This window comes from Sardina pilchardus, chromosome 10 (genome assembly GCF_963854185.1).
Source record: "Sardina pilchardus chromosome 10, fSarPil1.1, whole genome shotgun sequence".
Taxonomy (NCBI): Eukaryota; Metazoa; Chordata; class Actinopteri; order Clupeiformes; family Clupeidae; genus Sardina; species Sardina pilchardus.
The window spans coordinates 8,967,975-8,992,046 of NC_085003.1; the positions used below are offsets into that span (position 1 = coordinate 8,967,975).

Consider the following 24,072-nt stretch of genomic DNA (forward strand, 5'->3'; position numbering starts at 1 on the left):
CCAGTCAAACACGGTGGTGATGGTGTGATGTCTAGGGCTGCGTTACTGCTTCAGGGCCTGGGTAACCAAATTAAGGTTTTGGACTGGCCTCGTGAAAGTCCTGACTAACAAGGCATGACCTTGAATAGGTAACTCATCCTTGAAAATCTTTAAAAAAAAAAAAAACCCTCAAACTTATTAGCATTTGGGAGCAATTACCTTTTCACATGGGTGATGTCCAATGAGGTTTTGAATAACTCATTATCTTCAATTAATGAAATTGAAGATGCCTTTTATGTTTACTCACATTATCTTTTTAACATATACCTTTTTCATAGGAGTGTATACCTGTCTCTCACTCTTTCTATCTATCTCCATCTCTCTCTCTCTCTCTCTCTCTCTCTCTCTCTCTCTCTCGGTCTGACTGTATATCTCTGACCCTGTTTATGTTGTTTTGTAACGCAGAGTAAACCAAATGTAAACAGCGCCCTTCTATCTCTCTATCTCTCTCTGTGTCTCTTTTTCAGTCTCTTTTTCAAGCCTTGTGTGCTGTCGCCATGTTTCTATCTCTCCCGCTCTCTTCCATTTTCTCATTCTGTCCATCTCTCTTGCTACTTCTCTCTGCCTCAGGCTATGTCCACACATAGCTGTGTATTTTTAATACAGAGGGTTTTTTTTTATTGTTTGGGTCTTTCATCTTTTATTCATTTTTTTCTTAATTGCATTTGGGATACATGTCTAAAAGTATTGACTATGTCTGTGCTTGAGGCGTGTATGTGTGCCTTCATGGTTTTCTGTGTGTGTGTGTGTGTGTGTGTCCTGTAGGTGACGGAGTGTGAGATCTTCCTCTCTCTGCTGGTGAAGTTCCTGGATGGAGAGAAGCCACAGTGGCTGAGAGCCGTTGCCGTGGAATCAGTCCACCGCCTGTGTGTCCAGCCCCACCTCCTGCGGTAAAACACCTGCTTTCTACTTAACGTCCTGTGTGTGTGTGTGTGTGTGTGTGTGTGTGTGTGTGTGTGTGTGTGTGTGTGTGTGTGTGTGTGTGTGTGTGTGTGTGTGTGTGTGTGTGTTCTCTTCAGTAATAACCACTATAAACCACCATGTTTATATTCACTGTGGGCAGGCTGGGTTGTTTGTTTATGGTTAGCGATTAAAAGACAAATTGTAAGCTAATTGTCTCCCTGGAATTTGCGGGGAAATGTTAGCCGTGCATGTAGAGATATCTGAGATTCCACAGCATGCCAAACTTAATGTGCCATGACGGACGTATGCCTCTAGTGGCAGTGAGAATGTAGCAAGCAGCTTGGAGACACGCGTCTGGAATGTGGCCTGTGTGTGCACACTTAACATGACTTATGGCCGGCCGGTTCATTCCGTAATCCTATACATGCTCCCCTAGCTCCTTCTGCCAGTCCTACGACATGAAGCAGCACTCCACCAAGGTCTTCAGGGACATCGTCAACGCCCTGGGCTCCTTCATCCAGTCCCTCTTCATCGTGCCCAATGCCGGCAACCCCGCCTCCATCAACCCACCCACCGGTCAGTGGCATTTTGTCCAGAGCAGCCGCGGATCTATTCATGTTTGACGGCATTAAAGATTTGTCATGACTAACTTTGATTCGGCCAGATTTGATGGTGGCTTTGGACTGCTGTGTCAGTCGTGGTATAATGGCATAGACCGAAATGTGCCATTGAAATGAAAGTTTTTTTGTGTTGACTTGTATATCTATATCATCCCTTCACTTTCTCTCTCTCTCTTTCTCTCTCTCTCTCTCTCTCTCTCTCTCTCTCTCTCTCTCTCTCAGGTGGTTCCGGGTCGACAGCGCAGACGGCAGCCCAAGGTGGGCCTGGCTCGGCGGGGGTGAGCGGGGGCCTGACCACGCAGGCGGCGTTTGAGTACCGCGGCACCTGGATCCCCCTCATGACCGTCAGCGTGCAGGGCAGCGCCAAAGCCACTTAGTGAGCACCGAGCGACCCCTCTCTGCCCCTCCCTCTCTCCCTCTCTCCCTCTCTCCCTCTCAGCCCTCCCTCCCTTTCTCTCTTGTCTCTCTATCTCTCTCTCCATCTCTATCTCACTACACCCTCTCATCTCAGGCACACAGATGGCTAGACTAAACAAAACACGGCCAGACAAAACAGCCTACACTCAGAGCACCGAGGGTCAGGACTGGAGCTGTGTGTGTGTGTGTGTGTGTGTGTGTGTGTGCGTGTGCGTCTCCTGCTCTCAACCACAAAAACAATTCAGAAATCCACCTCCGGTCCTCCGTTTCGTACGCCCACCAGGTTCACCTCAGCATCAGAAAACAAATACTGGACATGCATCGTGTTCAAAGCTATGTGCCTGGGAAGGCTTGATGTTCTCTCTTGTTTTCTTTTTTTTCACTTGAGCTTACCAAACAAAGCATCAAATGAAGCCAAATATTCTGCCGGCTTCCAGAGAATTAAGCGAAGACCTAACAGTGAACCTTTGTATATTGTGTTCCATCTTGTCCTGTTTAAACCCTCTCCATAACAAACAAGGCACTGTTGGGCCAGCTGAGATGAGCAGTACATTCTACAGCTTATGTCACCTATCTAGATCACTGCAGATAAACAGAACATCAGACACATGCAAAGCATGATGGTCATCCTGATGGCACAAATGAATGGTTACCCAGTCAGGCAATGGTGGGGGGGGGGGGGGGGGTTATTTACAATAATGTACATCAAGGGAGAGACAGCGTGCCTTCACATAAAGATCCAGCAGCTTCTTTAACTAAAGAAGCAAATAGTCAAGGTTGAAGTATCCATCCAGCGGCTTCTCTAACTAAAGAAGCAAATAGTCAAGGTTGAAGTATCCTCCAGTTTGCCAAGACGTTGCGTCGGTCATCTCGGCTTACGTGGAGCATACTGAATCAGCCCCTGATTAGTGCCAACCTGGCAGTCCAGAGTGGATAACTTCTGACGCAGGGCATGCACCCATGCAGAACTGAGACCCAGAGTTTAAAATACTATTCCCCTTATCTCTGAAGACAGTCACGCAAATATATACTCAGTAGTGGTACAAGAACAGAATGAAACAAAAACAGTCCTGTCATGTGGAATTTTTCTATTCGACCATCATTTTGACTGTAAGCACATGGACACATAATAAGAAACATAAGGATATGACCTACATACAGTATGACAACGAACATCTTAAGACATGAGTTCTGATTTCAATACTCTCAAGCAACAAGACCCAGAACATAATCAGATCTATCAAACGAACGTCCTTCCAACTCTCTCTCTCTCACCAGCCTGGAGATGCTGGACAAGGTGGAGCCGCCCTCCATCCCCGAGGGCTACGCCATGTCGGTGGCCTTCAGCGCGCTGCTGGACCTGGTGCGGGGCATCACCTCCATGATCGAGAGGGAGCTGGCGCAGGAGGAGGAGGCCGCCGCCCTGCAGGAAGGCCCCGAAGCGCCCGCCTCTCAGGACGCCCCCCAGGAACCCCGTGAGTGAGAGAGAGCCCTCCTGCTGGACTGGCTGTGTGCACCCGTTTAGAATGAAATGTTTAGCGTCATTTCCCGACTATTAGCGGCGGCATATACATTGATTTTGCAAGATATCTTCAACTGTGAGGTTTAAACACGGGGAGAGTTAATATGGTATTAATATGGTTTTGTTTCTTGCATGAAACACTGCTCTGCGGCTTATACACAATGAGGCTTATGCACAGGAAATTACTGTATGTTGCATGTTGTACTTGGTCTTATGACAAACCACAAAAGATGACGTTAGAATATGTAACTTGCTAACCAGAGTAATGTTATTCCAATAGCCAGGTGTATATCTGAATAGAGAGCATATGTCATAAAGACACTCAACAGTCAGTTGTTCAGTATAAGTATGGGAAAAGGAAGTGTGTTTCAAAGCACAATGCTGACCTCTAGCTGTAGGAATTGCAACAGCATGTTAAATATTAAAAATGCAGAATTTTTTTTTTTATCCAGTGTGTGTTTACCCTATTTGCTAATAGTTAACAAATAAAATTCTAGTTAAACATGTCAATCAGCCTAACTGTCCATTTATGTCAGGCCACTGAAGTGTGTTTTTGTCTCGTTTCCCCCCAGTGGCACATCAGGTGTGGGAGGAGATGGTGAACGCGTGTTGGTGTGGCCTGCTGGCTGCCCTCTCCCTGCTGCTGGACGCCAGGTAGCTCTCCATTTCATGTCCATTTGGTCATTCGCTTTGGACAAAGGCGTCTGCTAAATAACTATACTGTAGCTATAACCATTCACAACAGGAGGAGCATTTTGTTTTAGTCAGCACCCTGCAACTCTGCCTGCCTTTATAGCTGAGAGTGTTTCCTAATGAAACATGAATCCTCTTCAGAGAAGTCTTTCCAGCCTCTTAGACTTGACATATATCAAAACAGCCCGGCTGCTTTCATTGCCTCTCCTCAAGGCACTTGTGTTAGACTGATATGGCTGTCTTAATGTGATTTAGTGATCAAATGATCTAAGCTCCATTTCGACACGCCACTTGTACTGTCAAGTTCTCGCTAAGCCCTGAGAATGCCCAATACTGACATTTCAAAGAAATAAAAAAATACCCTCCCCGAGTCATGAGTCAGACAAGTCAGACTTGCAATGCTTTAAAGTTTGATTTTTAGAGTTTGTATTGCGCATTATTTTCTCTGTTTCCAATATGTGCCCAGCCCAAGGGTGTTTTGACTGATGGGCCTGACCTCTTGTGCTCTCCTCCTCTGTGTCTCTCCCCGGGGCCCCAGTACGGACGAGACGGCCACAGAGAACATCCTGAAGGCGGAGCTGACCATGGCCTCTCTGTGTGGGCGCCTGGGCCTGGTGACGCCGCGCGACGCCTTCATCACGGCCATCTGCAAGGCCTCCCTGCCCCCGCACTATGCCCTGACCGTCCTCAGCAGCAACGCAGCCAACCTCTCCAACAAGAGTGAGCCAGACCTGTGTCTGTGTCTGTGTCTGTGTCTGTGTCTGTGTCTGTGTCTGTGTCTGTGTCTGTGTCTGTGTCTGTGTCTGTGTCTGTGTCTGTGTCTGTGTCTGTATATTGGATATGCACGTGTGTGTGTGTGTGTGTGTGTGTGTGTGTGTGTTATATGCACATTCGTGTATACCTGTGGGTAGGTGGGTGTGGGTCTGTGCATAGTTACAGTACATGCCCATACCACATTGTGTGTATTATGACTTGTGGGTGTCTGTGTGTGGTCCACCTCTGCCTGGAACTGCCACTGTCCACATCTTACATTTACACAACAAAGACAGATTATGTATCAAACAGTTATTAGATATGCTTAGGGGATCCCAAGCATAATCTCCAACTGGCTTGACAGTGTGAAGGACCACACAGGGTTGGTCATGCTCGATCTCATAACAGTGACCTCAGACTGCGCAGCATAAAGTGTGTATTCTTACATATGACCTGACCTGACCCGTACCTCGAATAGGCTTGAATTTGTAACACAAAACACTGCGTGCTGTGGATATCCGTATTTCTTTTTTTGCTGAGCATGTAGTGTTTTTATGCAGTGTCATAGATGCCCAAATAGACCGTGTTGCTGTCTTGAGGTGTGTTCCTGGTTTAGTTTGACTTTGCCAAATGATGTGTGCACAGGCACCGGCAGCCCTGAGGAGCCGTCTGATCTGTTACTTAGGTGTCATTAAGCCGCGCGCCGCTACGCCTGCTGCTCCCGCGCTAATTAGTCACAGCAGGATTCTCGTGTCTGGGGAAGTCTACCTCTCGCCTTGGTGCTCTCTCTCTCTCACACACACACACACACACACTCCTCAGCTCTCTTTTTCACTCTCTCACTCTCTCTCTCGCTCTCTCTCACACACACACACACACACACACACACGCACACTCTCTCTCTCACTCACACACTCTCACACTCCTCAGCGAGCTCTCTCCCTTTCTCTCTTTCACTTATTCTCTCTCTCACACACACACACACTCTCACATTCTCCCTCTCTCTCCCTCCCTCTCTCTCGCTCTCTCCCCCCTCCCTCCCTCTCACTTATACTCTCTCTCACACACACACATACACACTTTCACTTTCTCTCTATCTATCTATCTCTGCACACAGGCACACACAGACAGAATCCCCCTCTTAAATATTTCATGTGGAGAAATGATGTTAACTCTGGAAGCGCCCGCGTGATAAAGTCACATCACTTAAACTGGCGGCACGTGTAAATGGGCCGCTGTGCAAATCTCATTAGGCGTATTATGTACGGCTACGAATTCATCAAGACGCCCAAACGTGTCGTTACCGCCACTCACTCGGCGCATACGCTGCACTTCGGAGAGCGTCGTGCTGTGGGCGTGCCGTCTTAATTAGCCCGACGTGATTGCCGATCAAGCGCAGATTGATGGCTCAAAACGTGTACGATCTGCCGGGAGTGTGGCGTTTAATGCTGACATCTGTTTACCTTCTCGGCATCTGCAACGTGTTTGGGATGGTATAAATGAGTTGTGTTTTATAGTGTGTTGTTGGTGTGTAGTGTAGGACAAATGTTAGACTTGTATCGCTGACAGGGTTTGGTGGTTTGACTGTGTTTTCTGTGGTGCTGTGATGCCCTCTTGTGGCGTATGCATTCTGCTGCAAGTCAGTATCTGAGGTGTGTGTGTGTGTGTGTGTGTGTGTGTGTGTGTGTGTGTGTGTGTGTGTGTGTGTGTGTGTGTGTGTGTGTGTGTGTGTGTGTGTGTGTGTGTGTGTGTGTGTGTGTGTGTGTGTGTGTGTCTGTGTCTGTGTCTGTGTCTGTGTCTGTGTCTGTGTCTGTGTCTGTGTCTGTGTCTGTGTGTGTGTGTGTGTGTGTGTGTCTTGTGTCTTTCTAAATATCAACCACTCTTTGCATAGATCGCTGCATTGATATGTGGCACCTTGGAGCACATTGTTCAGACTAACTGTCAGTGGGCTACAACTGGCAGGGTTATCAAAAGGAAAATCTTAAACAGCTGGCAAAATTCTGCTCTGTTTTCCTGTGTGGCGTGGCGTAGGCGACGCTTTTATGTATCCAATGAACTGAAACCTCTTCTGAAAATATTTAGACCTTCTCTGTTAGAAATTCAATCGGTGGATTCAAGTAAATGAATTCAACATGTGTTCCCAGGTTACTCCATCCAGGGCCAGAGTGTGCAGATCATCAGCCCCTCCAGCGAGTCCCACCAGCAGGTGGTGGCAGTAGGTCAGCCCCTCACAGTCCAGCCTCAGGGCACCGTGGTGGTGAGTAAGCTGCCCCCTACTACGGCCGTACTACGACCTCGACCTCGACCGCCCAATAGTCAGAGACGTGACTAGACTGTGGCACTTCATCTATGTCCTTATGTTTGTTTGAAATGTACTTTGGGGATATATCAGAAACGGCGTGTTTAGGAGGGCGGTTGCGGGGGTTATAGGAAGTTGGCTTTCGGGCTGAATTGTGAATTCTCCGGCTTTCTTCTTCTTCTCCGTTTCAGCTCACAGCCAAAAACATCCAGTGCATGCGGACGCTGCTGAACCTGGCGCACTGCCACGGCGCTGTGCTGGGCACCTCCTGGCAGCTGGTCCTCGCCACCCTCCAGGTGTGTTGCACACACACACACACACACACACACACACACATGTGCTCACACACACACACACACACACACACACATTTTTACTCCACGAGGGGTACTATCGAGCCCTGTGGTCGGGCATTTTGGCCCTGAAAAGAAATGTATGTGTGCTTCAAGAATCTCCATAGAGTGCTGCTGTTCACCGGGTGCTTGACTTGTATAATCATCATCACACACAGACACACGTCTACACTCACACACACATGCACAAGGAAGACCTATGGCAGGGCTTTCAATTCAGTCCGACTCTCTTGTCTCTTTGCAGGTTGTGTGTTGTACCACTAGCACAACACCTCCATCCCCTATCTTCTCTCAGTCTTCCTCAAATGTCTTTTTGTTTTCCTCCCTCTCTGCAGCACCTGGTGTGGATATTGGGTCTGAAGCCAGGGGTCGGCGGCGTGCTGAAGCCGGGTCGCGCGGTGGAGGGCCCCAGCACGGTGAGTCCCTTTGACCTTTGACCTTTGCCAGCGCTGAGCCGGTCTGACCTCTACTCAACCAGAACAGAGCCGGTCAGGCCCAGACCATTATGCGCGTCCACTGCACACATCTCTGGAGTCAGCTGATGTTTTCTACTGTGCCCAGTCAACCTTTAAATCAGCCTTTAAGTCACCCTTAGCCGATCACAGATGTAGTTGATTCCAAACTCACAGTAATTCTGCTTTTTAGTAATTACTGCTGTGTTGTCTGCACAACTCACCTGACTGCAATGTTCTTTCCCAATTACCCAGGTGCTGACCACAGCTGTGATGACTGACCTGCCCGTCATATCCAACATCCTGTCCAGGCTGTTTGAGAGCTCACAGTAAGCACCACTTCATTAAGAGTTGCTTGTGTATATACTAGCAGCCTGTTGTATTGGCTAACGTGTCTGATGTGTGTCTTTAGGTACTTGGATGATGTATCCCTTCACCACCTAATAAATGCCCTCTGCTCTCTGTCAATGGAAGCTATGGAAATGGCCTATGGAAATAACAAGGTTAGTGGGAATAGAGCTTTAACTGATTTGCAGGAAAAAGAACTGTGAAATGATCAGTGTGCTGCTATTTGCCTTTCTTTTATGTGTGCTAATGTATTCACACTAATTCCTCTGTCACTGTTTTACGCTGAAGTCAATGACAGCATGATGTATTTGTTGCGCAAAGGCCATTCAGTTGGTTAGACACAAGGTGCCTCATTGGTATGAGCAGAAGACACTAGTTAATTTCCTTTGACAAGCATCTAAGCTTCTGTAGTAATTGTACCGGTCATCTAAACTCACCTGCTGCCTTTCTTCTGTGCTGTGCCCCCAGGAGCCCTCCCTGTTTGCAGTGGCAAAGCTGCTGGAGACGGGGCTGGTCAACATGGACCGCATCGAGATTCTGTGGAGACCCCTCACGGCTCATCTCCTTGAGGTGAGCTCTTTCAGCAGCCGTGTGTGTGTGTGTGTGTGCACATGTGTGTGTGCACGTGTGTGTGTGAGTGCATGCTCTCCATGTCTCATCAAAAAAGAGATGTGTTTGATATAGTTGAGGGAAGCCTAATATCTAAAGCCTAAAGCTCACACCTTATTACACATTCATATACAGTAGTGCTTATTAGTCAAAGTCAACTTCATCCTTGTGTGATATTCATATGGTTGGGTTCAATATCCATTGATGGAAGCTCCTGTTCAACTGACTTTTGTACTCGCATACAGTCATTGGCTGCGTTTCCCAGATTCGTTAAGAAGCTCTTAAGTGCTAAGATCTTCTTAGGAGCACTCTAAGAACGGTCTAAGACTGCTTCTAAGAAGATCTTAGCACTTAAAAGCTTCTTAACGAATCTGGGAAACGCGGCCAGTATTAGCAAAGGTGTTTTGGTCAGTTTTGGAGAATTTGTGATTGTTTTCTTTATGCTGGTGGTCTTCATACTGTCTCTTTGTCTCTCTCTTTCTTTTGCACTCATGTCGGTTGTGCAGAAGGTAAGACCAGAATCTCTTCCCAATCTCTTACGTGGACATGGAAAACAAGCAGGCTTAGCCAGCTATGGCCTGTTTCCATTTGATGGAATGTCTTCGGCAAAAAAATAAAAAATGTTTTCAGCATGTGATTTTTCCATATCAGTTTTCACTTCAAATTGCCAGTCATGACACAATGTAGTTATTACATGTCATTGTTTATTAACAACCAGACCTACTCTGAAGTTGCAGAATTGTGCGCCTGCTTTTGATATTCTTTCCAGAAAAGAATGATTCACCAGCACTCTAAATCATTGTGTACAATCAATCACTTGTGAAATTGTCACCAAGCCCACTGTGTTGCACTAAGAAATGAGATGGCACACCAGAGTCTCCCCTGATTTTATTTACCTGCCACAATGACAAGTGAGCTGATTCTGTCACTGGGTGTCAGTCATTCCCTTCTGCCCACATCACAGACTGGAGGGCACCCCAAGGAAAATGGCTCTTGAAAGATGTTTCTCAGTTTGATGTCTGTCTCTCTGTCTGCCCGTATGTCTGTCTGTCTGTCTAAAATCTCTTCTGTTTGCTGTTTGTTGAGTCCCATCACTCTATAAACTCCCTGTGTTGTTGTTTTTGTTTGCCTTCTTTTCTCTGTGTCTGCTGCTATCACAACATCTCAATGTATGCTTCTTCATGTTTTTGTGTTGTGTCTCTTGAGTGTCCTCTTGTTTCTTGTTTTGTCTTTTCTGTTATGTGTTTGTACCATTTCCATGCGTATTGTGTCTGGTGTCTGTATCTTTGTAAGTGTATGTGTGTGTGTGTCTCTACACACTCCATACCCTTGTTTTCTGTGCTTCTTCTCTTCCTCTCGTAGGTTTGTCAGCACCCTAACGCGCGCATGAGGGAGTGGGGGGCCGAGGCCGTGACCTCTCTCATCAAAGCAGGCCTCTCCTACAAGCACGAGCCTCCCCTGTCCCAGAACCAGGTACTGTCTAGACCAGAATTGACTTTGTCTTTGGTCAGGCCTACGTAGAACTATTCACCTGCCCCTGGTGATTTTCACTGATTTCAGATGTTTGAAGTTCCTGAAACAGACTCTCTCTCACTGCTCAGAGACATACATTTGAAACTTGCCCGGAGTTTGACTCTAGTTCTCATGAATAGTGGTCATGAATAATTGATGTGGTAGTCTTTAGTGGCTGTTCACTGTCTGGATTCTCTCATTTCACTCTCAGTCTCGTTAAGCCTATATGCATAAATTTCCCCTTAATACATTATTGCATAGTGTGTGTGTGTGTGTGTGTGTGTGTGTGGGCGTGTGCGTGCATATGTGCGTGTGTATGTATGTGAATGTGCATGTAGTACGGTGTGTGTGTGTGTGCATGCAATGTACTGTACGTACGTGTATGCTGTGTGTGTGTGTGTGTGTGTGCGCACATACAGTGTATGTGCGTGTGTATGTATGTGAATGTGCATGTAGTACGATGTGTGTGCGTGTGTGCATGCATGTACGTGTATGCTGTGTGCGTGTGTGCGCACGCGAGCATATGTGCGTGTGCACATGCGTGTGCACATGTGCGTGTGTATGTATGTGAATGTGCATGTAGCACTGTGTGTGTGTGCATGTTTGTACGTATATACTGTGTGTGTGTGCATGTGCACATGTGTGTGTGTGTGAGTGTAGGTGTATACTGTGTGTGTGTGCTTGTGTGTTTATATGTGTGTTTGCCCCCCTTCCCCCCAGCGTTTGCAGCTGCTGCTGCTGAACCCTCTGAAGGAGCTGTCTAACGTGCTCCACGCGGACATTAGGCAGAAGCAGCTGGAGTGTGTGCTGCAGATCCTGCAGAGTCAGGGGGACAGCCTGGGGCCCGGGTGGCCCCTGGTGCTCGGGGTCATCGGAGCAATCCGCAACGACCAAGGGTGAGTGGACCAGTGCCCGGAGTGGAGCCGGAGTCGGATGGAATTGCGGTCGTCGACGATGACCTCGTTTCTGTGGTCAGGAAAGGCTAAGGCGGCCAGCATCATCAATTAGTGATATGCGACCACCGCCAAGATTTAATGATATGCCTTGTCGTGCTAGTTTTCCAAACAGTAATTTAGGTCCCTCTTGTGATGGATTACATTTTTGTTAATGTTTCCACGGAGCTCAATTTAGACTGACAGTATGCTTAATCGTCATCAGGCAAGTTTTAAATCTTCGCCTCAGATTTCAGGTGAAATGTGGAAAGAATCTGAGGAAATTACACATTTGAGTGTTTATGTGACACATAATTAGAATCACATTAGCACGTCCACTAGCCAAGCTTTTCTTTCAAAGTATGCTTACAATGCCAATGTTGTATTTCAGAGAGTCCTTAATTCGAACATCCTTCCAGTGCCTGCAGTTGGTGGTAACTGACTTCCTACCCACCATGCCTTGCACATGCCTCCAGATTGTAGTGGATGTTGCTGGCAGCTTTGGTCTTCAGAACCAGGAACTCAACATTAGCCTCACCTCCATTGGCCTTCTGGTAAAAGGAACAACGTTGTTTTTGTGGGAACTGCAAAACACTGCATTCACTTTCAATCCATTTTTGTCTAGCACCAAAAAACACACTACCCGTAATTTCCCAACTATTAGCCTGCAGCTTATACATTGATTTTGCAAAATGTCTTCAGCTATGAGGTTAATGCACAGGAGCAGTTGATATGATATTAATATGGTTTGGTTTTTTTTTTTAACTTGTATAAAACACTGTCCTGCGCCTTATACACAATGGGGCTAATACACCGGAAAGTGCTGTACAAAATTATGTAGTTTGTGAGTCATGAGTCATCCAATGAGTGGTGAGTCATCTAACTGCTCTCTCTCCCTCTTCCTCGTGTCCCTGTAGTGGAACATCTCGGACTACTTCTTCCAGCGGGGAGAGGCCATCACGGACGAGCTGGAGCGGGAGGAGGCGCTGCTGCAGAAGCAGGCGCAGGAGAAGGGCGAGCCCCTCAACCGGCCCTTCCACCCGGCGCCCCCCTTCGACTGCCTCTGGCTCTGCCTCTACGCCAAGCTGGGCGAGCTGTGCGTGGACCCGCGGCCCGCCGTCCGCAAGAGCGCCGGCCAGACGCTGTTCTCCACCATCGCCGCCCACGGCACGCTGCTGCAACAGCCCACCTGGCACATCGTGGTCTGGAAGGTAAGGGAGCCCACCGACCCCTCCTGGAACTGACCAGGAGCACCAAAGCCACGGGAGCACGTGCATCACGTAGTGTTGACTGAACTGAACTAGCCTGGGTGTTCCCATGCTGCCTTGCGCGCAATTTGATTCATGCTGCTAAGGCGGCCTGGAAACCACCGCCCTAATCTTTGCCTCAGATAGGGGACCAATTACAGAATAGGGGGGAAAGCAAGACGATGATGAGCTATGCACAGACGCATTTGATAGACATCCGTGGCGCCAAATAAACGGATCTGGGCATTTTTTCAAATACGAGAAAAGGAATGTTTGGTTCCCAGACCACGTCTCATTGAGAAGTGGTGGCGCTAGCCAGGCTAGAACTGAACAGGAAGTGGCTGAGAATTTTGTCTTTGGTAGACTCCCTTGCTCTATTGTCCTGTCTGATTTGTCCATTTCTCCGATTACTTTACCTTTGCCTAGCTAATCAATATTCCATTTAGTTTTCTGAAGATGCCCCGTTTGTCCTAGAATCACATATTCTTCCACCCCACACCCACCCGCCCACTCCAATTTGCATGCCTTCACTTTAGCCAAGCTAATCAGCACTCACCGGGTCAGTGTAAACTCACTCACTGTGTGTGTTGGCCTTGTATCCAGGTGCTTTTCCATCTTCTGGACTGCGTGAGGAAGTCCTCCACCACGGCCGACAAGGAGAAGATCGAGTCGGGCGGCGGGAACATCCTCATCCACCACTCCCGGGACACGGCGGAGAAGCAGTGGGCCGAGACCTGGGTGCTCACCCTGGCTGGGGTGGCGCGGATCTTCAACACGCGGAGATACCCGCTGCAGCAGCTCGGTGGGTGGAGACAGATGGTGCTGCTGGCCCAAGGGTGGGGGTGAAGGTCCCATACATGGTGACAGAAAGCAAAGCGTGTGGGATTCAATTCAATTCAGTTAAATGTTATTTATATAGCCCCATGACGTATGAATAAGACATTTTACAGAGCCCAGTGTCAACTTAAACCCCCTAAAGCAGACACTACCACAGTGGGGATCAGGAAAAACTGGAGAACCTTGAGCACATAAGCTCAAATGTGCTTTTATTTGATCAATATGTTTTCATGTTTTTTTTTTTTCTTCTTCCTCCTCTGCTCCCGCCGGTCCTTCCTCCCTCAGGTGATTTCTTCAAGGCCTGGGAGGTGCTGCTCGACCACATCCAGTCGGCCGCCCTCAGCAAGAACAACGAGGTCTCGCTGGCCGCTCTCAAGAGCTTCCAGGAGATCCTGCAGATCGTCACGCCCGTCAAGGACGCCGACACCGTCAAGCCCGACACGCTGGCGGCCATGGGTGTGCCCCCGGTGCTGGCGGACGGTCCCGGCAGGCCCCTGCAGCGCTCCGACTCGCTGGCCGAGCGCCTGGCCCAGCGCTACATGAACAGCGCCCAGTTCGCCGCGCCCGCCGCCCCTCCGCCGGGCGGCGAGGAGCTGGACGACTCGGCGCTGTGGTGGTCGGCGTGGAACACGTGGTACCGCACCGGCACGGAGTGCACGCGGCCGCCGCCGGCCGGCACCGACAAGCCCTCGTTCATCCCCAGCCAGCCCTTCCTGACGGCGCTGGTGCAGATCTTCCCGGCGCTCTACCAGCACGTGAAGGGCGGCTTCAGCATGGAGGACCTGCGCAAGCTGGGCGTCATCCTGCACGGCGCCGTCTCCGTGCCCATCAGCTCCGACGCCTCGCCCTTCATCCTGCCCTCCTACACCGAGGCCGTGCTCACCAGCCTGCAGGAGGCCGTGCTCACCGCCCTCGACGTCCTGCAGAAGGTGCCCACACGCACACACACACACACACCACACAGACACACACACACCACACACACACAGTGACATAAAGATGCACGCACGCATGCAGGCACGCGCGCAAGCGTGCAAGCGTTTGAGAAATTGAAGTAACTGATCCCTTTGAGTCCCTTTGGTCGTCATGTAATCGCTCACTACCGGCCACATTTTCACAGAACAAGTCTTTCAGATGCCATATATGATGTCGTCCATGTGGATTGACAGCCTGGAAACTGTTGATACTCATAGACAACATGGTGTACTGTCCTTTAGTAATGCGCCACCAATCATTGGCTTGACTGAGAAAATGTGGCACGTCGGATGCCATGTCTAAACATGGTGACGGCCAACTCGGATGCTAACTGACGGAAGCTAACTAAATCCTTATCCCCTGGTTCCCACATACCTGCACATGCACAGGCAAGTGCATCTGTGAGAACACATAAACGGTCACAAATGCCATCACAAACATAAAACTTGACTCACGGTGAGACATTCATGCACACAAACACACCTTTACCACCCCCCCACGCAAGCCTCCGTGCTCTCACAGCCCGACACAGAGGCCTAGCAACTGATTTATTATCACTAAGAAAGAATCCGGTGGTTATGATGACCCCTCCACTGGACCAGCTGCACTTTGAGCGCCTTTCCCAGCTGTCCTGTGGTTCCCACACTCCCTGCCTGTAAATTGTACTGTGTAGGGCGTCGTGTGAAAATACATACAGCATTAGGAATGCTCACCCTGGGAGTATCCTCTTGTATGTATGTATGTATGTATGTACTGTATGGATGGGTATGTTATTGATGTCTGTACTTAAAGAGTCGTCTCCTTGTCCACCGCAGGCCATTTGCGTGGGGCCCGAGACGTTGCAGGTCATGTACCCCGCCATCTTTGAGCAGCTGCTGCTGTTTGTGGAGTTCTCCTGTAAGCCTCCGCAGTACGGCAAACTGGAAACCAAACACGTGGCCAATGCCAAATACAACCAGGTGGGTGGCACCGTGGTGCTGTTGGTCTCTCTTTATGTCAGATATTTAGAGGCCGTGTGTGTGTGACTGTGTGTGACTGTGTGTGACTGTGTGTGTGTGTGTGCGCGCACGTACTTGTACATGTACGTGTGTGTGTGTGTGTGTGTGTGTGTGTGTGTGTGTGTGTGTGCGTACGTATGTGTGTATGTGCGTACGTGTGTGCGCCTGCCTGTGTGTGTGTGTGTTCTCGCCAGTGTCCCCCTTTCTCCTTGCCCTTTACATTACCTTAAGTGTGTTATTTGTGTCTCCGTGCCTCGCAATAGTGTACTGTATGTGTTGTGTTGCCTGTCAGATGATGTGTACTGTACTGTACTGCATCTCTCTGTGACCAAAACCACCGGTAGCTGTTCATGTGGAAGCTAGAATAGGTAGTTGCCTCTTAGACGTAAATTGAGTACTTCTTAAAATCCCTCGAGGGTAAGTATTGGGTAAGCTATGGATCCGTTAAACATGCCTGGAGTTGTAGACAAAAAGCCACATCCTTTGATGAAACCTTTGAGTTGGCACGATCCCTGGTTTACTGGCCTTGGTTGCTGGTAAGTGTTGGGCAAGCTATGGATCAGTTAAACGTGTCTGGATTTGTAGACAAAAAAAAAGCCACATCCCTGATGAAACTTGGAGCTGATGTGATCCTTGGTTACCGGCTCTTTTCGGTTCCTCTTCCTGGTTGTCTCAGCACCAGGGCACGTTCTCCACACCCGGTGCCACCAGAGCTCCATGCTCTCTCCCACGGCTTTGCAGTGTCATCACCGTTGCAGTGTTGCATGCCAAATGACCATTCTTAATTCTCTGCTTTGCCTCTTCTAAATATTGAGTGGTCTTCATTCAGTGGTGCGAATGGTAGCTGTGTGAATATTGACATAATTGACTTGCTGCAGCAATGCACTGTGTAAACTGATGTTAACAACAGACCCAGTGGCCAGACCCATATCTCTCTCTATGTCTGTGTCTGTTATGTTTAAATCCATTGTGCATCAGTCTCTATTCTATACAGTCAGCAAGCAGTCAGTCGTTCTAACAGCCCAATACAACACAGTACCACACACACACAGCACACTAGCACTGGATAATGTGCGGAGGCCAGTGAAGGCGTTAACGGTTGTTCACTCTTCTCTCATTCTGTTTTCTGTACTACTCAATGGATTCACTTTAGATCCAACTGTTTGCACCGGTGAGTCCCCATTCCGTCAGCCCCACTCTAGCTACACAAGCTTAGCTGAATTTTGTAACACTGCTAGTCGAGGGATCTCACCTTCTCTTGTCATCCTCCTCTTCCTCCTCTCTCCTTCATCACTCACATGTGTCCGTGTCTCTCTCTCGGTCTCACCCTCTGCCTGTGTATTTGTCTGCTTGTCGTTCTTATTTTGTGCTGTCTCTCTCTCTCTCTCTCTCTTTCTGCCCGTCACAACACATTCTCACTCTTGTACATTGTGGACTTTACTTTATGGGTTTTTTTGGTCTTGACTTCGTTTGCATGCTTTTTGCGGTTTTAAATCTGTGCCACCTCACTGATTTTATTTGTTTTTTTGTTTTGTTTTGCCCTATCAGCACTTGAAGGTATATGGGTTTTATTCAGTCCTGTCAGAAACAAAGTCAACACTTACAAACGCTAGACTCCCTATCTCTCTCTTGTCTCTCCCGCTCCCATCCCTCCTCCCCCTAATCTGTCTCTCCCTCTCCATTTTGCTCTCTGGTTCTCTTCCCACAGGCTGAATGGGTGGCCTTAAACTATGTGCCCTTTGCTGAGAGGTCCCTTGAAGTAGTGGTGGACCTGTACCACAAGACTGCCTGCCACAAGGCGGTCATAAACGAGAAGGTTCTGCAAAACATCATCAAGGTAAGCTTCCTTTCCACCGCCTTTACGGCGTATATAGGCTGCCCGTTTAACAAGCAGCATGCGTTTCCTGTCGTCCTAACAAAAGGCCACAAAACAAAGGGCACTGATTCATAGCATAATGATACAGAGTGGCGCATACACACACACACACACACACACACACACACACGCACACACACGCAGCACTCATACAGATACAGCTGTGTCAGTTTAATTGCTGTTATTACTGCATGTGCGCGGCGTTTGGAGTCGGAGGGTGGTAGCCAGAAGCGGTAAAATCACTACGTGCGGGACAGCAGATGTCCAGAGGCGTGGGAAAGGCCATGCTGGATGTCAGGGTGGAGAGGGGGCACACAGCAGGGGCCTGCGCCGCACCGCACCGCCTCGCCTCGCCACACCCAGCGGCGGCAGCAGATCAGGGGAGCCTCCCTCTCGGCGGCGTTACTAATGCCCCAGTTATTTTGGGCCGCACGCCCCGCTGTCCCTCGGCCGGGCTCCTGGCTCCTGGCGCCGTGGCTCCGCTGTCTCAGTGACCCTGGTGCTGTGGTGTCTGAGCCCTGCTGGCCTGCTGTGTGTGTGTGTGTGTGTGTGTGTGTGTGTGTGTCCTCCGTCTCTTCACCGCCCCCTCCTCCATGACTTGTTTTCTATTGTCTGTCTATCGGTTTGGCCTCGCCTGTTTATTTGGTTGTATTGAGTGCCCTGTTTGCCTTATTTGACTCTCACCTCTTTTTCCTCCCTCTTTTTATGTTATATTCATTTACATTCACTCACATCTCTCTCCCTCTTGCTCTCTGTCTCTCTCTCTTCTCCTCTTTCACTGTCTTTCTCTCTGTCTGTCTCTTTCTGTATCTCTTTTTCTCTCTCTTTCTCTCCTCTCTCTCTGTCTTTCTCTTTCTGTCTCTCTCTCTCTCTCCTCTCTTCTCTCTCTCTCTCTCTCTCTCTCTCTCTCTCTCTCTCTCTCTCCCTCCCTCCTCCTCTGTAGACACTACGGATGCCCCTGGGCCTGAAGTACGCCTGCCCTGCGGAGAGCACCTGGAAGCTGGCCGTCTCCTCGCTACTCAAAGTGCTCTCCATCGGCCTCCCCGTCGCCCGCCAACACGCCTCCTCCGGCAAGTTCGACACCATGTGGCCAGAGCTCGCCGGCGCCTTCGAAGACTTCTTGTTCACCAAAAGGTATGTGAGCCGCCACAGGTGAACCTGAACAATACTGTATTTCGTAACCAGCAAAGCGCCTGAACACAATAGGCTGCAGCACGGGTTGGATTCCATTGTTGGGCTTGCACAAGCTTATTGCAGCGTGCCCTGTCTTTTCTTTTGTCCAGCTCGCCTCCAGATAACCTGTCCATCCAGGAGTTCCAGAAAAATGAAGCAGTCGATGTTGAGGTATTGTCTCCACATTGACTTGACCTTTTGTGCCGACTTCTCATCGGCTTCACCGTTGTACCATTGAAGAACTCTTGGAAAGATGACTCTCTGTACATTTACATATTACCCTGGTGCTGTCATCCATAGGTGGTGCAGCTGATCAGCTCAGAGATTTTGCCTTTCGCCAACTTCATCCCGAAAGATTTCGTTGGCCAGATCATGACGATGCTCAACAAAGGCTCCATCCACTCGCAGTCTTCTTCGTTCACTGGTGAGCAGCGTAAAATGAATACCGCCAAAAGCACATCTAAACAGCCTCTTTATTACGATGCTGCTTTTGATGTGGATATTGCTGTCTATTATCTTCTGAATTTCAAGCTGTGAAGTATTTCAGTTTGTGTGCAGAGCCAGGGCATTGTGGTTTTGTACTCCACGTCCCATTTTTGTACTGTATACTGTGTCTGATTGAGACAACATCATTCCCTGCAACATTCCCTGCCCGCACTTTTGCGCGGCTTACAGAAGCCGAGATCGACATCCGGATGCGGGAGGACTTCTCCAAGGTGTGCTTCGAGACGCTGCTGCAGTTCTCCTTCAGCAACAAGGCGTCCACGCCGCAGGAGGGCTACATCTCGCGCATGGCGCTCTCCGTGCTGCTGCAGCGGGCGCAGGACGTGCTGCGGCGCTACGTGGAGGACGAGAGGCTGAGCGGCCGCTGCCCACTGCCCAGGTGAGCCACCGCCATGCCATGCCCTGTCCTGTCCTGCTCTGGGTATATGGGTCTATTCTGCTGTGTCCACAGACAGGCCACATGCAAGTTCATAAAATATATGCCGCACACATACACACACACACATGTGTGCGCGCGCGCACACACACACACACACACACAAAGCTTTAGAAGACACACACACACACACACACACACACACACACACACACACACACACACAAAGCTTTAGAAGACATACAGACACACACACACACACACACACACACACACACACACACACACACAAAGCTTTAGAAGACATACAGGCACACATAAACTGGATTCCATAGAAGTGAACATCATGTACTAGTCACACACTCTCTTCATCTTTTTAAGTTCCAGACATCAATAAACACAAACGTACACTGAATTCTGTGCAAGTACATCAATGCTTTACACCAAAGATTATAGAGCGCCCTAGAATCTTTGCTTAACACACACACACACACACATTTAAAGGCCACGTAAACATATGAAACATAAACTGTCACAATCTACTGTCATGTATCCATATCGTAATGCATGCACCAACACACACACCCACACACGCGCACAAGCGCACACACACACACACACACACACACACACACACATACACATACATAATGCAGACACATTGGTACTGCATACACTCATCTCCCCACATATACTCTCCTCTGGCACTGACTCATATCCACAAACTCCCCATACATGCACATATAAATCTATATACATATATATAATGTATATATACACCCTTAGCTAGAACTGGGCTGATGCAGAGGTAAGTACTTTGGCATTGCCCTCAGGCAGCTGTCTCATGTCAGATACTGCAGCTCTACTGGCTGTCAGCACTGAATATCCCCTACTGTGGGTACTTACAGTCGATGTCTGTGAGAGTGTTTGCAGATGTGCGTGATTAGGAGTGTATGTGTGTGTGTGTGTGTGTGTGTATGTGTGTGTGTGTGTGTGTGTGTGTGTGTGTGTGTATGAATAGGAATGTGTGTGTGTGTGTGTATGTGCGCGTGCTAGTAGTTATATATATGTGTGTGTGTGAATGAGAGAGTGAGAGAGTGAGTGTATTTGTGCGCTAATGTGCGTGCAATGTGGTGCAGACACAAACTAGCATAACAGCTCTCTCACTGTGTCTTTCTCAGTGCACAGAGGATGAAGCTTGATTGCCATCTGCTCAGGTTAATGCCATTTGCATCCTTCTCGCCTGTACTGTTTTTTTCCCCCTTCCTCCCATCATTTCTTTTCGTCCCCCCCATGTTGGCACGTCAGACGGCTGCGTGTCATTTTTGTCTGAGTTGATGCCATGTGTGCTAATCGTCAAGCCAAATATTAAACAGGCTAGATTAGATCCTGTCAGCCTGATCTTCTCATTATCTCCCCTCCAGGCAACAAGTCACAGAAATCATCTTTGTCTTAAAAGCAGTCAGCACCCTAATGGACTCACTTAAAAAGACCCAGCCAGAAAATGGTGAGTAATATGAGGATAAAGGGTTCAACTTAAATAAAGGTGGATATTAATTCTTTATAAGCAAAGGGATCTGCTACGTAAAAAAAAAACTCCCAAGGACGGTATCTAATTAAATAGTTTCTTAGCCTAGGTGAACCCAGATGAACCTGTTAGCGGATTCTAATGTGCTCTGCAGGTCTGTCAAGAGGCTCTTTGGAAGCAGATGAAATGCAAAATGTCCTAATGATGGAAGTCATTTTTTTTATCTGATTCTGTATTATAGAATCATACAGTTTGTCTGTTCTCTCCTCTTCTTCCTCCGTCTCTCTCTGTCTCTCTGTCTCTCTTTTCCAGTGGACGGCAACACCTGGGCTCAGGTGATAGCACTGTACCCCACTCTGGTGGAGTGCATCACTTGTTCCTCCTCGGAGGTCAGTTCAGCTCTCAAGGAGGCCCTGGGGCCCTTCAAAGACTTTATGCAGCCCCCTGTGTCCAAAGTACAGAATGGAGAGTCCTGACCAGCCACCTCCCATCCACCCCCTCAAGCAGGGATCGGGAGGAGGGAGGACTTTTTAACTATCGAAGGGGGTAAAGATAAAGAAAAAAAAAAAAGATGAATGTGTCCTTACTACGCCACAGGAGCGGACTCTGATCTCCCACAAGCCTGTTTGAAGGACCGTAACCCATAGCAACTGCAGTGGCAAATGGTATTGAACGCTCCCGTGATCAGGGGTTGACCTTCATCACCATAAGCTTCTCAACATATTGATGACCCATTCCCATTGGCTGGACTCACAGTTGATTAACTGCTACAATGCATTTGCAGTGCTTTTTTTCCATTTCTGCAAGGGGAGTCAATGTACAGTGTGTGTGTGGTGATACGTGTTAATGATGTAAGTAAGAATGAATTAACTGGGCTTTATTCATCTTTGAAATGGAGAAAAACAAAAAAACAAGCGAACAAAGAAATGTGCGATGGAAGAATGCTCTTTTTGAAGGACTTTTCTTGACCACAAAGGATTTTATGCAAGGTCTTACTGTAACATTCCATGTCATCTTTAGTCCGCTTGAGAAGGGTTGTACCTGTGTGTTTAAAATAAATGGAAAAAAGTTCTACAATCTCGGGGTTTGATACGATAAAGTAAAATTCTTTCACATTTTCACTGCTCCCTCCATCAGTCTGTAGCCAAATGCATCAATGTTGATGATTGAAAGCTGGCATCCTATGAATGGAAGATGACCACACATTGTATTGAATACCAGATGACAAAGCTAGTTTCCAAGTTACAGTATCTTATGTTTCTGCTGGCTCTCAAAAATCTAACCTACATCTTGTAGCACAATAACAGGAACAGTGAGTCCTGACCGGTCTAATGCTGAAATTCATCAGTGGATTGTGTCTGACATTCAGGTGTCAGAAAATATGTTTATGAAGATATGTGTGCCTACATGTGTTGGGATATGATTCCGCAATATTGCTTCACATACTTTTATAGTGCTCCATTGGTGCTTGATGTTTTTCATTTATAAAGAATAATTAAACTATTGCTCATATGGTCTCTGATTAAATATACAATGGATGGGACCAGAACCTAGAAACTAACTTGTTAATGCAATGGCACCACTATCTTTACTAACCTACTACGACACGGTTATTATCCTGCTTCTACTGTCATTATTTCTTTTGGCCGCCATTATTGTTACAATTATTAGTCACATTATAACTGCAAATTGAATGGTCTTGTAATGGTCGTTCAAATCTGATCGTTACTATGTTATCTGTAGTCTTACTAGTAGCAACAGGAGTAGTAGCAGGTCATGTGAGGGGAAGGGCGAATTGTAGAGAGGTTGGTAGAGGGGTGGAGAGAGCAACGGAGCCATAGGCGGGGTTATCGTGCTACTTCAATTGCGCCTTCAAGCACGCCGTAAAACTGCATACGGGAAGCGGGAGAGACGAAGGAAGAAGTAGACCTCTGCGATTTAACCAGGGCAACACTGCAATTATTTGCCATTTGCTTGAATTTCGAGGATTTTTTTTAAAGGACTTGCATTCCTGGTGCACCATGTACTGGCTGAGGTAGTAGTTTGTGCTGTTGGTTGGGATGTGACATTGCCCGCTATGGAGATGACTGCGCAAGCTACTGCCTTGCTAGTGCTGGTGGATATCGACTTCCGACGAAGGAACGACTTTATTTTACAATTTTTTTCCCAAGTCTGTTTTTTTTTCATCGACAACTGTACAGGTTTCCATTTGACGTGTGCTACGGTAATTCATGGTCATGTTCGCAGTTGAATGGTTTCGGGTGCACCCGCGTGTGCGCATTGCACGAGTGCTTGATTAAGGAAGCGGTAGGTGTTGTGTGGTATCCTCTCGGAAAATAAATATCTAGTTGCTGGAACCAATTATGTTCTGTGTTTTAACTTGTACTATTTGTGCCTAATACATTATTTACTAAATGGGTGATGGAGTTATTTTCGCACTGTCCACTTAGCCTACTAATTCGCACATCAATCATTCCCATGCCGAAGCAGACTTTTGAATGACTTAAAATAGTTCTAAACGTTTTTCCTAGCCCTAAATTCATTAATTTCTGACACTATAAAGTGCTTTGCTATGGAACTTACAAAATCTGAGACAATTTTTCCTTAAGGGATGGTGAGAGTGAAACGGGGTCATTAATTTTTATAGATATTTGATTTTATCCCCAGGCTCTGTGGCTGCCTCCAATCTGTAAAGCATGTAGGTCATGGTACTGTTGCTAAGAAGAGAGTTGTGACGTGGCCACATTGCCTTCCCACTAAGGTAAATGTTGAGTGTGTGTGTGATGGCCGGTGTTCATACTTCACATTCCTAAAGATGTTTGGTCTTTGTTGAGCGGCTGGATCAGGCATCTCTGAAGACAGACTCAAATTTGTGTTTCTTATGGGGAATCTGTCTGAGGTGAGGACTGAGGCACAGGTCAATGAATGTCCTGGAGGAAATCAGCATTTGAAAAATGCGCACAATGTGTATCCTCTGACGTCTGTCTGACCTCATCCACGTGGAGCTCTTTAACCCTAGATTCCCGGCACACGCACACATGCACGCACTCCACACCCCAGATGCTAGGCTATAGACAAGCTGGAGGCAACTAGTAATTACTGTACA

General features: G+C 47.9%; 1 protein-coding gene across 2 annotated transcripts in view; it reads left to right on the forward strand.

The window, feature by feature from the left end:
• Window positions 1-22,037, forward strand: part of mon2 (MON2 homolog, regulator of endosome-to-Golgi trafficking) — a 34,200-nt gene extending 12,163 nt beyond the window's left edge. Inside the window, exons 9-35 of one of the 2 annotated variants that reach the window (XM_062546592.1) lie at window positions 805-929; window positions 1,379-1,518; window positions 1,785-1,938; window positions 3,258-3,454; window positions 4,074-4,155; window positions 4,733-4,914; window positions 7,092-7,204; window positions 7,438-7,542; window positions 7,935-8,015; window positions 8,307-8,380; window positions 8,464-8,554; window positions 8,868-8,969; window positions 10,371-10,481; window positions 11,241-11,416; window positions 11,844-12,006; window positions 12,370-12,663; window positions 13,303-13,501; window positions 13,822-14,465; window positions 15,327-15,470; window positions 16,663-16,680; window positions 17,218-17,346; window positions 18,329-18,519; window positions 18,669-18,729; window positions 18,859-18,982; window positions 19,234-19,441; window positions 20,863-20,945; window positions 21,279-22,037. In XM_062546592.1, coding sequence (XP_062402576.1) covers window positions 805-929; window positions 1,379-1,518; window positions 1,785-1,938; window positions 3,258-3,454; window positions 4,074-4,155; window positions 4,733-4,914; window positions 7,092-7,204; window positions 7,438-7,542; window positions 7,935-8,015; window positions 8,307-8,380; window positions 8,464-8,554; window positions 8,868-8,969; window positions 10,371-10,481; window positions 11,241-11,416; window positions 11,844-12,006; window positions 12,370-12,663; window positions 13,303-13,501; window positions 13,822-14,465; window positions 15,327-15,470; window positions 16,663-16,680; window positions 17,218-17,346; window positions 18,329-18,519; window positions 18,669-18,729; window positions 18,859-18,982; window positions 19,234-19,441; window positions 20,863-20,945; window positions 21,279-21,442 — 4,155 coding nt within the window. In that variant the 3' untranslated portion in view covers window positions 21,443-22,037. The remainder of the gene's footprint in view (window positions 1-804; window positions 930-1,378; window positions 1,519-1,784; window positions 1,939-3,257; window positions 3,455-4,073; window positions 4,156-4,732; window positions 4,915-7,091; window positions 7,205-7,437; window positions 7,543-7,934; window positions 8,016-8,306; window positions 8,381-8,463; window positions 8,555-8,867; window positions 8,970-10,370; window positions 10,482-11,240; window positions 11,417-11,843; window positions 12,007-12,369; window positions 12,664-13,302; window positions 13,502-13,821; window positions 14,466-15,326; window positions 15,471-16,662; window positions 16,681-17,217; window positions 17,347-18,328; window positions 18,520-18,668; window positions 18,730-18,858; window positions 18,983-19,233; window positions 19,442-20,862; window positions 20,946-21,278) is intronic. The other variant, XM_062546594.1, reaches the window with a different exon arrangement.
• The last annotated feature ends 2,035 nt before the right edge of the window (window positions 22,038-24,072 follow it).